Below are 14,353 nucleotides of genomic sequence, written 5' to 3'. Positions count from 1 at the left end.
TACAAAAATGGAAATAAAAACAAGTGCACTACATATAAAGAGGATAGTCTAAAGCATTCCCAACTGGCGCTAGAGATTCTCAATCATCTTCTTGAGGTACTGGGCTTCATCCGGTTCGTTCGTCTTCCTGAGGGCGTTGTGCGTGTCCAACAACGTCCTCTTGTTGACGGCCCTCACCAATTCCCCGTATGCATGAGCCGCAGCCGAAGTATGGGCTGGGGCCGCGGTCGGAGTCGGGGTCGTGTTCTGTGAGGTCGTCGCCTTCGTCTTGCCGTTGTTCTTGGCAGCCTTGTTGCCAATGGGGCACCGCTCTCGCTGCTCGTATAATCACCGGTAGTCGTGTTCTTCGTCCTCTTCCTCGCAGACGATATGGGCATAATCCCTCCTTGGAACTTCTGCTTCTCCTTCACGATGAGCCATGAGGAGTAGTGCTTGAACTCGTCGTACAGTGAAATGTACGACGCGAGCGCTTTATCGCGCACATCGTTCAAATTCTCGTCGCTGCCCTGCCCCCTCAAGCACTTCGTACACTCCGCCGAGAACAAATTGAGCTACTTCTTGATTTGATCCCAATGCTTGCGCAGCTGCTCCATGTGGCGCTTGTACGGGGTCGGCGGCTTGGATTCGTTGTAGCGATCGGCGATGCGCTCTCAGTACGCGATTTGTTTTTGGTTGTTGGCAAACACCGGATCCTCTGGAATATCAACCCAACACTACGTCAAAAGAACGCTTTCTTCGGGGCTGTAGTTCGTCCTCCCTGGGGCGAATTCTTCGTTCACCTCCGGAGGCGGCAACTTCTGGGCTCGGTGTCTGTTCCTCTTCTTCCGCTCCTTGGGCGCGGATGCCGAGGAGACGGCGGGGGTGCGACCGCGAGCGGAGGGGCGGGTGGGGGATGACTCCATGTCGGAGAGCCCGTACGAATCCTTGCTGAAATACGGATCGTACTGAGGGTTGGAGTCGAAGAGGAATGTAGTTTTAAGTATGCTTTCAAAAATTAAATTAAAAAATGGAAAAAGATAAGAAATGTGATTAATAATTTTCAAAGACCTATTTATTGTTTCAAAGAAATGTGATTTACTGTACTTTTTAGTTTTCAGTACTATTACCTAATCGAATATGGGCGACAAAATACAGTACTATGTAACGAGATCATCTTGTTGAACTTAATTCCTCTTTCCTCTTTCCTCTTTCCTCTTTCCTCTTTCACACACAATCTCTCTCTCTCTCTCTAAATAATTGAATTATTTGTGTACTGGATTCCTCGTTTCCTGAGTCCTTATCTTCAATATAAACCACAAGCCAAATCTCCAAGCTTGAGAAGAAACAAAAATTAAGTAACAAGCAGAGAAGAGAGATCAATTATCTGAAAAGATCGATCGAAGAAGATGGCGCAGATGCTACTTCATGGAGATCTTCACGCCACTGTCTATGAGGTCGACAAATTGCACATTGGTGCCGTCGGCTTGTTTTTCCGTAAGGTAATCCAAACCTTTCCTTTCTTCTTTCAGTTCTACTTTTGATCTCCACATTTTTATTTCTTCTCATTTTTCCAGATTAAATCGTTGTGCATTACTTGTGAGTCGTAATTATCGAAGCTAGTGATCTTATTTTAAAAAAATTACTTACTTTCATAAATCCGTCTTTATTCTAAATTACTGTATATATGTTCCTGAGATTTGCTTTTTCTGAGTAATACTCCAGATATTAAAAAGTTTTACAGGATTATTAGTGAAAAGCAGAGTCATCTTATTAGAGAGAATTTATTAAAAATAGAATAAGATATTTTTATAGGATGTTCCAAGATGAAAAATGTCTATATTTTTACTTAATAATTTAACTTCGACTTTAAAAGTACATTAATACCAATTACCCTTTTTACCGCAAAGCGCAACATTTAAAGATTTTAAAATATGTGGCCGAGACCAAGATTCCTGATCGGGATAGGATATTTGCCATTCTTTAATATATTAAGCTGAAATCAAGATTTGACGCTTGTGGTTATCTCTTTCGAATTATTTTCTGTGGTCGTGCTACAATTAATTTTGCGGGTTTTAATTTAAACATTTTAATATCAATCCGTAGTAAGATCAAATTTTAGGTGAAAGCGATGGTTTACTTCTAGATCTGTATAAATACGAGTGAGTAATAATAATAATTAAAACGACACAAAATGTGTTTACTGAATGTCATTATATTTTGGGCAAAAGTTGTTGTGATTTATTTGAGGTATATGGAACTTAATTTACTTGCAAAATATTAATCGGGAACTTGCCGACATCTTAAAGAGTATATTAGTAGTACTAAAAATTTGTTTCAAAATCTTAATAACGAATGATTACCAGTTGATAAAAGCCATCATGGAGTTATTAAAATAAGGAGCCGTAGATGTTGACTGATTGGCTTTCAAGCTTTAAATACCATTCTCGTGCATTATTTCTATTGGCTTCTTATTTTAATATCCCTAAGCAATAGTATATAAGAATAAATAAATCAATCTACTGCAAAAATAGGTTCGATTTGATAAATTATGTTCAGCTAAGCTTGATAGGGTAATGAATCGAGTCTATTAGTTGTATTCCGTTTGAATTGTGAGTGATTTTATTAATTGATAGGTTTATAAATTACGTTCGAAATGAATCTATGTTATGTAATTAGTGTGTGCACATATTTTTGTTTCAACTTAACGAACGATTTGAATAGCATCTAATACACCATGGTGGTATTTGGTTTATTAAGATAAGAATGACATTTTTACTTAAAGTTTAACAAGAATGATAGTACTATGATTTAATGCTTATTAATACTATAACTATTAAATAAATATTACAAAATATATATAGAAAAAATAATTATACTTCATCCATCTTTCAACACTAAAACTCTTGAAAAATATTCTACCATGTGAATGCGTTGTGTGGAAACGAATGGTTTGAGTTTACCATAGAACTTAATGAGATCCAATTCATTGGAGTGATAATAAGAAATACATGTTTGCAAAATGCAGGCAGTAGAAGGCGTGGAGCACGTGCTGGGGCTGGGCGACGCCTCCTCGAAGATGTACGCGACGATCGACCTCGAACGAGCCCGCGTCGGCCGCACCCGTAAGCTCGACCAGACTTCAACCCCCAGATGGTACGAGTCCTTCCACATCTACTGCGCCCATATGGCCTCCGAGGTCGTCGTCAGCGTCAAGATCAGCAAGCCCGTTGGCGCCGAGCTCATCGGCCGCGCATACTTACCCGTCTCCGACCTGCTCAAAGGTGACGAGATCGACACCTGGCTCGAGATCCTCGACACCAACCGCAAGCCAATCGATGGCAATTCCAAGATCCACGTCAAGCTCCACTTCTTTGACGTCAGCCGCGAGCGCTTCTACGCTCACGGCCTCAAGACCCCCAACTTCCCAGGGGTGCCTTACACTTTCTTCCCGCAGAGGAAGGAGTGTAAGGTCACGCTCTACCAGGACGCCCACGTCCCCGATGAATTCATCCCGCGGATACCCCTCTCCGGGGGAAAGTTCTACGAACCTCACCGCTGCTGGGAGGATATCTTCGACGCCATCAACGATGCCAAGCACTTCATATACATCACGGGGTGGTCTGTTTACACGGAGATCACTCTCGTGAGGGACACGCGGCGCCCCAAGGCTGGCGGGGACGCCACCCTTGGGGAGCTCCTTCTCAGGAAGGCCAACGAGGGCGTCCGCGTCCTCATGCTGGTGTGGGATGACCGGACCTCCGTTGGCTTCCTGAAAACGGACGGATTGATGGTCACGCACGACGAGGAGACGTTCAACTACTTCAACGGGACTGAAGTGCACTGCGTGCTCTGCGGGCGAAACCCGGACGATGGGGCGACATTGGTGCAGAACATCGCTATTGGGACGATGTTCACGCACCATCAGAAGACGGTGGTGGTGGACGCTGCCATGCCTAGCAGCGTCGACCAGATGAGGAGGATCGTGAGCTTCGTGGGCGGGATCGATCTCTGCGATGGGCGCTACGACACGCAGTTTCACCCGCTTTTCAGGACGCTGGCCACCTCCCACCACGACGATTTCCATCAGGGGAACATCGAGGGCGCCACCATCACGAAAGGCGGGCCGAGGGAGCCGTGGCACGACATACATTGTAAGCTGGAAGGCCCCGCAGCGTGGGATGTCCTGTTTAATTTCGAGCAGAGGTGGAGGAAGCAGGGAGAGAAGGACTTGCTCCTTAACATGAACGAGCTCCGGAGCATCATAATCCCACCGTCTCCGGTGACATTCCCTGATGATCCAGAGACGTGGACCGTGCAGGTCTTCCGTTCCATCGATGGAGGGGCGGCGTTTGGCTTCCCGGACAAACCCGAGGAGGCGGCCAAGGTCGGCCTCGTGAGCGGGAAAGACAACATCATCGACCGGAGCATACAGGACGCCTACATCCACGCTATTCGCAGGGCGAACAGATTCATCTACATCGAGAATCAGTACTTCCTAGGCAGCTCCTACGCGTGGAACTCCAAGGACATAAACGATGCGGATATCGAAGCACTGCACGTGATCCCGAGGGAGATCTCGCTTAAAATCGCATCGAAGATCGAGAGAGGGGAGCCCTTCAGAGTGTACGTGGTTCTCCCCATGTGGCCGGAGGGATTCCCGGAGAGCCAGTCTGTTCAGGCGATACTCGACTGGCAGAGGAGGACGATGCAGATGATGTACACTGACATCATCGAAACACTTGGGGCCAAAGGAATCGTGGCCAACCCCAAGGACTACTTGACCTTCTTCTGCCTAGGCAACAGGGAGGTCAAGAAGCCCGGGGAGTACGAGCCTGCCGAAAAGCCTGACCCCAACTCAGACTACGGCAGAGCTCAGGCGAACAGGAGGACCATGATCTACGTCCACTCCAAGATGATGATCGGTACGTTAATAAATTAAAATATTCATATCAAATTCACGCAGAACAAACTCATATGTAGTCTACATGATGCAGTGGATGACGAGTACATCATCGTTGGATCGGCGAACATCAACGAGAGGTCGATGGCGGGGTCGAGGGACTCGGAGATCGCGATGGGGGCGTACCAGCCTTACCATCTGTCAGGGCAGCAGCCGGCGAGAGGGCAGGTGCATGGCTTCCGGATGGCGCTGTGGTACGAGCACACGGGGATGCTCGACAACTCGTTTAGCTATCCGGAGAGCCTGGAGTGTATTCAGAAAGTGAACGGGATTGCGAGGCAGAATTGGGATGTATACACGCGGGAGGGGTTGGAAAGGGACCTTCCGGCCCACTTGCTAAACTATCCCGTCGACGTGGCGGAGGACGGGACGGTAACGCAGCTGCCGGGGATGGAGAATTTCCCCGATACCAATGCTCGAGTTCTTGGCACCAAGGCAGCTTACATCCCTCCTATTCTTACTACTTGATTTAGCTTTATTAGCTCGTGTCATTAATAACAAATCACCCATCTATCTTCAACTATAATAAATCAGTTGCGGTTTATCTGTTTTAGGTGCATTTCAAGTCTTCAATGTATGGTTTCTTGCATTCAAATTGTTGTGCACTTGGGATTATTTCAATTAATCTGTATCAAGCGTTCGAATTAATAATGCGGCTGATACAAATTTCTATCTATTATAATGTGTAATATGTATGGAACAAATAACATTCATTTTCTAGTAATAATGTTTGGCAATTGAAACTAAAAATAAAAATATAGTAATTATCTCATATTAATCTACCTATACATATATAAAAGACGAATTTTGAGAATTAAGGGATGTAAATGCAATTACGAAAATTATTAAACTTTAAAGTCAGTAACGGTCATATTTAACATATTATATTAAATAACTTATAATTATCGTTTACCATGATTGAAAATTAATTATTGATTAATTGACATCTAAATTTTGCAGTTATTATATTGAAAGGCAAAATAAATTATGACACATTTATTATTAATTTAATTTAAAATAAATGTCATTTAGCACACTAAAAGTCATTAAACGATATCATACCCTACAAAAATCTTCTATAAATACCAATTCCAATAATTAAAAATTTTATTCTATCTTTTATGTGTTATATTCATATTAAGTTTCGTATATTTCTTTGTTGTTTTTATGTATTTTTATCCTATTCAATCTATATATTAACAATACAAAGAAGATGAACAGCTATCATAACCTTTACATTTTTTTGCAGCAATCTATAAGTAACAAATGGAGAACTTGCCACAAGGAGCAGAAGAAAAAATAGATGTAACAGGAATACATTCAAGAAAAAATAATGAATGGTAAGTTAACATTTATTCAAAAAAAAAAAAATTAGCGAAAGTTTGATTTATAGTTTAGAGATACCTTGGTTGATTCGTTGAGTGAAATTTAAAAGGCTGGTCGTTAGTACCATAACAGACCATTTGGATCTTATCTTGCACTGCGCTACCGGCGTGCCATTGTGTAACATCGGTGGAAGCGCATTTCATGTTTTAGGATTGAGAGGTGGTGCTAAGGCCACCAGCAACGCGTCACGCGGGTGGCCCGTGTTTCGTTTCGCAGCGACGGAACCTGGGCGGAACGCATTGCAGCGTCTCGTCCCGTCACCAGCCCGTCACGCAACCCGTCCCGCCGCGACGAAACGCGGGACGGCTCGATACGTGCCGAGACGACGTGGCGCGCTCCCAGGCCATGCGTGGCGCCCACTCGCCGTCCCGTGGGTGGGCATCGTCAAGCTGGCGCAATAATTTATTTTTTTAAATCGAATTAAATAAAAAAATTAAAATAAATGTTAAACGGTAATATTACCGTTAATAGAGCCTTTTTTTCCTTTTTATATTTTTTTACTCTATAAATACTCTTATTTCATCCTCATTTCACACACAACTACACATCTATTCTTCCCAATCCATCTCCATTTCCTCTCCAATTTTCATCTAACATCTCATCACAAAATATCTGATGACAGAAACTCCGGCGGTGGCGGCTCCGGTTCCGGTTCGTCGACGCTGGGCACCAAGGGTTCGGGCACGCCGGGGGGTACCAACCACCCAATTTTGATGTTGATGCATACGCCCGTCCCTCCGCCCTGCGGTATTCGCAGGGATTATCCCAGATTCGGGAGGATTATCCGGTTCAACCTACTCCGGAAGAAGGCCGAGGCGGGGGAGGCTCCAGGGCGGAGGAGGAGGAGGATCTAGGCCGGCATCCGTACGGCCCCAAAGAAAAGCTGGCTGTGTACAATGCCTGGATCAGCGTCTCGTACGATCCCATCGTCGGGAATCAACAACCCCGGAAGTGCTTCTGGGAAAAGGTCACCTAGGCCTACCACGAGATTAAGCCGAAAAAGACCCACCGCCGCACATATAAGATGCTTCGCGCTCACTTTGACCGAGTCGACAGAGAGGTCAAACGATTCTGCGGCATCTACAAGAATGAAGCGGCTCAGTACTAAAGCGGAGCCACGGGAGCCGACATTCTGAGGTCGGCTTTGCGGGTCTACTACGAAGACACCGACAAACAATTCAAATATGCCGATGTTTGGGAGGTCATCAGGGACGAGGAAAGGTGGGCCGGCGGTGTGCGGTCCAGCTCGGGCTCGACCTTGAAGCGCACGAAGCACACGACGAGTTGCCAATACTCGTCTGGTGAGGGCAGTTCGGGCATCGGGCCACAAGAGTTTGTCTCGCAGGAGAAGGAGACCCTGACAGACGATGCCGGGGGGTCCTCCCGTGGGCGCCGTCGGCCGCAAAGGAGAAATGCGGCGAAGGCGGCTAGAGGGAGGAGAGGCCGAGCCGAATCAAGCCAGGCGGGCTCGGGCTCGGGCTCGGGGGGACCCTCGAACTCCCTTATGTCCATGTACATTACCGCCACAATGGCGGACACTTCCCGCTTTACGCCCACCCAATACGAAGCCTGGCTTAACGGAGTCCTGTTTATGGCGGCACAACTTGGTATCCCGCCTCCAAGTGGCCTCATGGCACCTCCACCGTCTTCGGGGGATGATTCACCGGCGGAGTAGTTTTTTTATTTTCTATAAAATTGTATTTTAAATTATGTCATTTTTATTTTTTTTAGGATTTTAGTTATGTCTTTTTTTATTTTTTTTAATGTTAAGTTGTATTTTTATTTTATGTTTTAATGTTATTTTATTTTTAATGAAGTGTGTTTTTTATTAATTGAATTTGGTGGAAAAAAAATAAAAAAAAATGAAATTGAATGAATAGTAATTTAAGGGACGGTTTAAGAGACGGAGGGTTGTAGGTTCCGTCCCTTAGTTAAGGGATGAGGTAAAAAAGTACAATGGGGCCTGTAAATAGTGTTTTAAGGGACGGTATAGTGACAGCATTCTAAAACTCTGTCTATTGATGGCATAAGGTAGGATAGGAAAACTCTAAAACTTATAAGTTCTAACGTTCAGATTGGATTTGATTTTGCATATTAATTGCTTGGCCACATGTTATATTTTGCCTATTGAGGCACTTTATATTTAGCAACAATTATTTTTATGGATTAATATATTTTACCAACGTGAGGCCGTAGCCATATAATCTGCTCAATCAACGGCCGTCATTCATCTAAATTAATTAGCTTCTGCTCAGAATTGGCACTTTTTTATTATTATAGTAATACATTTTTTTATTTGTGGTAATTATTAATTTCAATGGTTAATTTTGATTTATTGTAATAAGCAACACATTTTCATTAAATTTAGGGTAATTCATGTATTGTGTTTACAAATAATAATTACTGAATTAGTTCTTAATAAATTGTATCCATTTGCATTATTTCATTTATTTATTAATGGTATTTTACACAAAATTCTACTTTATGCAGAGGACAGTTTGGTGCCACTATTTATCAATTTATCTATAAAACAAAGTTTGGTGAAGAATTTTTTTCTATTATTTTATTTATGGTACCATTTCATGAGTAAATATAATTAGAATTTAATTTAAATTTTTTTATCTACTTCTCTGTTGGAAACCCTAAAACAGTATTTTGTCTTCTTTATTTTCTTGTCCAGCCGATTGTAGCGGGCCATTAGAAATTAGGGGCTTCGTGTTTTTGCCTTTTAGGCCATCTGCAATGGGGCGGACGATGGCACGCCCGATGGCGCGCATCGTCCGGGCCCGCCATCGTCCGCCCCATTGCGGGTGCGTGACATAGGCCGCGGACGATTGTCGCGCCCTATACTAAGGGCGCGGATTATAGGGCGGACGATGCCCATCGTCCACCCCATTGCGGCCTACGCGGACGATGGCGAATATCGTCCGCCCCATTGCTGCCCCTTTTATGAGTAGTGAATATTTAAAAAATTTAATTTATTTTGTTGAAGATGGTTGTAGCACTTATGATACTACTATTAAGGTCGATTATAAAGTGTTTTTGCAAAATTAATGTACTACTATTAGGAGTATTTTATTATTTTATGTTAATTTTATTTATTTTTATCTTAATGTATTTGTGATTTTTAAAGTCTATGTAATCATCTTATTTCTCATCCTATTCAATTAATTAATTCATAACTTAAATTTATATAAGTTGTGTAACACACGTGTGTGATACTAGTTTGTATAAAGGAAGAATTGAATTCATTATAAGTAGTACAAGTCTCATAAGATCTTCTTCAGTCATCAATTGATTCTAGGATGAATTGAACCTTTTAAATTTCTATCAAGAATCTTATTTATTTATTCATTCTACGAAAAAATGTCATTTCAAAGAAAATTATCTAGGAATATATCAAGGTAAAGAAAAGTTAATACAGATATTCTAATGCAGAAAGTATATACTAATTTCAAAACATACCCTAAAAATTAGTAGTACTCCATATTACAAAATGAGGGGAGTTCCATATAGTACTATCTTATCTCGATCCAGAAAAATAAACTTTAATAAGTACGAAAAGCGAAAGTTGGTTAAGATCGGTCTTACGTAAAGGAAAAATAAACTGAAAGATGGGTTGAAATAATTTAATTTGATTTATAAATAAATAAATAAATAAAAATATATCTACTTAATAATATGTCCAAAATTTTATCAAGTAAATATAAAATGGGTTCGATTCCCAAATCTTACCCATATGAACAACAAAAATGGCTCTATCAGGCGGCGTTTCTAGAACAACAATTAATATTTGATTGGTTTGGAAAATGTTTAATTACTACCACTATTTGCTAGTATGAACAAATAATACAGAATTTACCTTGCAGATTTCGTCGTATATATATACAACATCTACGAAGCTTAATATTTCATCCCACCTGAGAAAAGATTATAATTAGTCTGTTTCTTTTTTATAGTTTTTCTTTTATGACAAGACAAAAATTGTGACTTCTTGACCCAACTTTTAAAGATGAGCTACTCTTAGTAAACCATTCTAATTACATTAAATCAGCCTTATTAAAATTTAATAATCTTGATTAAATCTTACTCCTATTAGAAATATGATTAGCTAATATGACTATAAAGTCAAATACTCCCTCCGTTTTTTAAAAATAGCAACTATTTTCATTTTGGTTCATTCCTTAAAAATAGAAACTTTAGAATCTTCTATTTTGGGACATGGACCCACAATCCACTAACTCTACTTTCACTACTTTTCTCTTCCTCTCTCGTACTTTACTCATTTTTCTTTTCTTCTCTCTTACTGTACCGATTTTTCTCACTTACTTTACAAATTGTGCAATGTTTATATTTTTTGAATACGGAGAGAGTAGCACACTAATATTAGCCACAAGACCCACAACCAAAAGATTAGAGAGCATTGCACACAAAAACTCAAGACGTCATCAAATCTTTAAGGCAAAAACCTCATACGAATAAATTCTAGTTCTATTAGTAAAATTAGAATATCCTCATCTAAGAAACTCATCCAAAGGATCGACAATAAAGAAATAAAAATAAATATATCCTCATCTCAAAGAAATAAATATAGCCTTCAACGTCCTTAATACTCCATCCGTCCCATAAAAATATATGCATTTTCATTTATAGAAAGTTATCCAAAGTTATTCCAATTTATTACTCATATACATCAAATTATTTAGAACTCATACCACCAAAAACACTAATAATAATGTCGATCACACTACCCATTAGCACTACTTTAACTACTCTCTTCCCGTCTCTTTTACTTTACCAATTTTATCTTAATTCTTGTACTCTCATATTTTTATGAAACAAGATGGAGTAAAAAATAATTAAGAAATGACAAAATAATTATAAAAAGTGCATCAGCACTTGTTGAATTCGACATTAAATAAAGAAAGCATTTTCCCTCTTCTCCCTCACATCACATCACCAACTCACTTCTCACTTCTCTCTCTCTCTCCACACAGAGGGTCAGAATTGATAGATCGTGAGCTATCATGTCTTCGATTCTGTCATCACAGAACGTGGTGTTCGCCACCGCCATGGCACTTTCCGGCACGGTGATTCTCCTCGCCGCTCTCCGCCTCCAAAAGCCCACTTCCCATTTTCCTTCCTCAGGTTTGACATTTTCTTTAATTTCCAATTTTCGATTGCCTCTGCATGCTCAAATGGGGAAATGAAAACACAGCTTTTCTCGACTACCAAAATTAATCCGAATATTCATTTTTTTTTGTCCAAGAATCATGGATGTGATGTGATCTTTGAATACTAACATGATAAGATAAATATATTCTTTTTTTATGTATATATGCAACTATTTATGTATTGTATTTTATTTAGACTCTAGCTGTAATGTTTCATTTTACATGGAAAATTTATTTATTTATTTATTTATTTTATATATATAAATTCAATTAAAAAGTGCATGTGGGCAGATGGAGGGAAGAAAATAAAGAAGAAGAAGAAGGTGCACTTTGCAGAAGATGTGGTGGACCCAATTGGGAATAGTGAAGAATATAGGAAATCACACAAGGCTAACTTCCACAAATATTCAAATCCAACCACTTTAAAGAAAGGCAGGAAAATTCAAGAAATGCCAGCCAATAGATTGGCCCTTTACAATGGCATTTTGAGGGATAGAGTCCTCCAAAAGATCACATATTCATGTTGATAAATCATCTTCTCTTGTTTTTTTGTAAAAAATTCTTCATTTGTTAATATAGTCCAACTCTGGTTCTATGAGTTGGGTAGGGTCAGATTTGGCCATTTGAGAGTTGAGGTATGTACAAAGATCCCAATTTTAAGGGGTCGAGGATGATGTGTCAGTGTATGAAGATTGTTGGAGAGTTTGCATGTAAGAAAATGAGTTTGGTGATAGCATTGCACATGATCTTCTTTCTTAATTTCTCATTCCAAATTTGATTAGTATTATCATTAGTAGTTCTCATGATACACCACAAATAGAACCCAAATTGGGGTGGCCTTTAGAATGCAAATTTTGCATAATTATGTAATCAACTCGTTATAATATTTTATTTTGATCGTGGATGTGATGTATGGTATACATGCTAGTATAAATTTGTATAGTTTTATAAGTAATGCGTGAGGTGAGCTAATAAAAGGCTACATACAAATATAAAATACATCAAGACTAGGTGCTATGTGCCAATATCTCTCACCCTTTAACAACTGCATAGAGGCCAATGATTGGGCATTGTTCATCAACTTACTTTTATGATTGACCTATTATTTTATAATTCCACCAATAAGATGCTGACAAGTGTCACAATATTGTTGGACAGACCAATTGTCAGGAGTGCATATGGGGAAGTAAACTCTAGACAATGCAAGAAAGCAGTTAGGTTTCAGTCTCTAACAAAATTTGAAATTCTACATTGAGAGGATATTGTACTAAATTAAATGCATGTGCCAAAATCTTTGTCATACGTTATTATTCGATTTCCTTTGTTTTGAATATTTGGTATAGCTTTATAAAAGCTGAAATAAGAACAAATGAATGGTGTGAGCATGATTCTCGGATAATTTAAAACTATAGTTTATTGCAGTATGGAATTCCATAAATAAATAGAGATAAAATGTAATACCCGCTCTCTAGCTGCCTTTATTATTATTATTATTATTATTATTATTATTATTATTATTATTATTATTATTATTATTATTATTATTTCAAATGTTCGTTGGACCAGTTCTAATCACTTTTATCAGAAGGAAATATGGTTATTTTGTTGTAGACTTGCCTAAATAGCATTTAATTGCTAATAAAGATGATTTCGACGTTTATTGACTTTAATAGCATTTAAAGTTTAACACTTCAAAAAAAATAATATAAAAAAAATTAGATTTGAACTTGAACAACTAGAGCTAAGCGTGTTGTTCGGGTCACTAGACTTACGACCAACGAAACACAAATACACCTGATGAGCCTTTTTTCCTTAACCCGGGCTTTTTGGCCCAGTGGCTCAGGCAGCCCGTGGAGCGGAAACAGGCAGGCAGCCCGTCGAGCAGGAGCAGCCAGCCCGTCGGCTCATCCTTCAAGACCTGCAGTGTTACAACAAAACACATTAAATACACCAAGTCCTAAGTTTGTCAAATAGAGGGGATAGTCAACACTACTTTCTCAATAAAGGACCTATACTTTGCCAAAACAGCAAAGTCAGCTCTATACTCCTTTACACCTAAACATGCCCACCGGTTCCGGTTCCGGCGGTTAACCGCCGAACCGGAACCGCCGGTTCCGGTTCCGAACCGGAACCGTGGACTTTTTCCCGAACCGGAACCGTCGGAATTCGGGTTGCGGTCCGGTTCCGGTTCAAGATATTTCGAACCGGAACCGTGACCGAACCGGCGGTTCCGGACGGTTCGGAACCGACGGTTAACCGGCCGAACCGCCGGTTCGGGCGCTAATTTCGAGGCATTTTGATGGGGGAACCGGCGGCAGCTTTTCAGCTGAAAAACCGGCCGGTTCCGGCGGTACCGGCCGTTAACCGGCGGTTAACCGTGAAAACCGGCGGTTAACCGCCGGTTCAGGGCTTCCGGATGCGGCGCGAGAAACGAGGCGACATGACGCAGCTTTTGCAGACGGTTTCGTTGACTGAACCGGCGGTTCCGGCGGTTTTCCGCCAAAAACCGCCGGTTTTTGCGAAAATTGAATTTTTTTTTTTTTCAAATTTCAAATTTGAAATTCTTCCATTTTCCCCCCATTTTTATCTATAAATACCCCCCTCTATCCTCATTTACATTCACCCCACTCTTGTGTTAATAAGAGTTTCTCTCTTCAATCTCCCAATTCTCTCTCTTTGTCTCCAATTTCTCATTTGTGCTATTATGCTTCCATTTAATTACGCAAGTGCTACTCTTATTACGCATTGTTATACACTTATACTTGTTCCCGTAGTTCTATCTATAAGTTGTCTTCCTTTCTCAATTGCTAAAATAAAAAAAATATTATTCCATATTTCTACATTTCTACTTCTA

General features: G+C 40.5%; 2 protein-coding genes across 2 annotated transcripts; both read left to right on the top strand.

Moving 5' to 3' along the window:
* Window positions 1-1,143: 1,143 nt before the first annotated feature.
* On the top strand, window positions 1,144-5,587 carry LOC121748230 (phospholipase D alpha 1-like). Its single transcript, XM_042142460.1, has 3 exons — window positions 1,144-1,478; window positions 3,005-4,901; window positions 4,974-5,587. Exons 1-3 carry the CDS (start codon window positions 1,386-1,388, stop codon window positions 5,405-5,407), a joined length of 2,424 nt encoding a protein of 807 aa, XP_041998394.1. The 5' UTR covers window positions 1,144-1,385; the 3' UTR covers window positions 5,408-5,587.
* A 5,673-nt stretch (window positions 5,588-11,260) lies between these two features.
* On the top strand, window positions 11,261-12,235 carry LOC121747608. Its single transcript, XM_042141676.1, has 2 exons — window positions 11,261-11,473; window positions 11,791-12,235. Exons 1-2 carry the CDS (start codon window positions 11,353-11,355, stop codon window positions 12,024-12,026), a joined length of 357 nt encoding a protein of 118 aa, XP_041997610.1. The 5' UTR covers window positions 11,261-11,352; the 3' UTR covers window positions 12,027-12,235.
* Window positions 12,236-14,353: the final 2,118 nt, after the last annotated feature.

The sequence above is a fragment of the Salvia splendens genome, chromosome 9 (assembly GCF_004379255.2).
Source record: "Salvia splendens isolate huo1 chromosome 9, SspV2, whole genome shotgun sequence".
NCBI lineage: Eukaryota > Viridiplantae > Streptophyta > Magnoliopsida > Lamiales > Lamiaceae > Salvia > Salvia splendens.
Note: the sequence above shows the minus strand (reverse complement) of the source record. Positions and strands in the feature narration are given on the sequence as shown.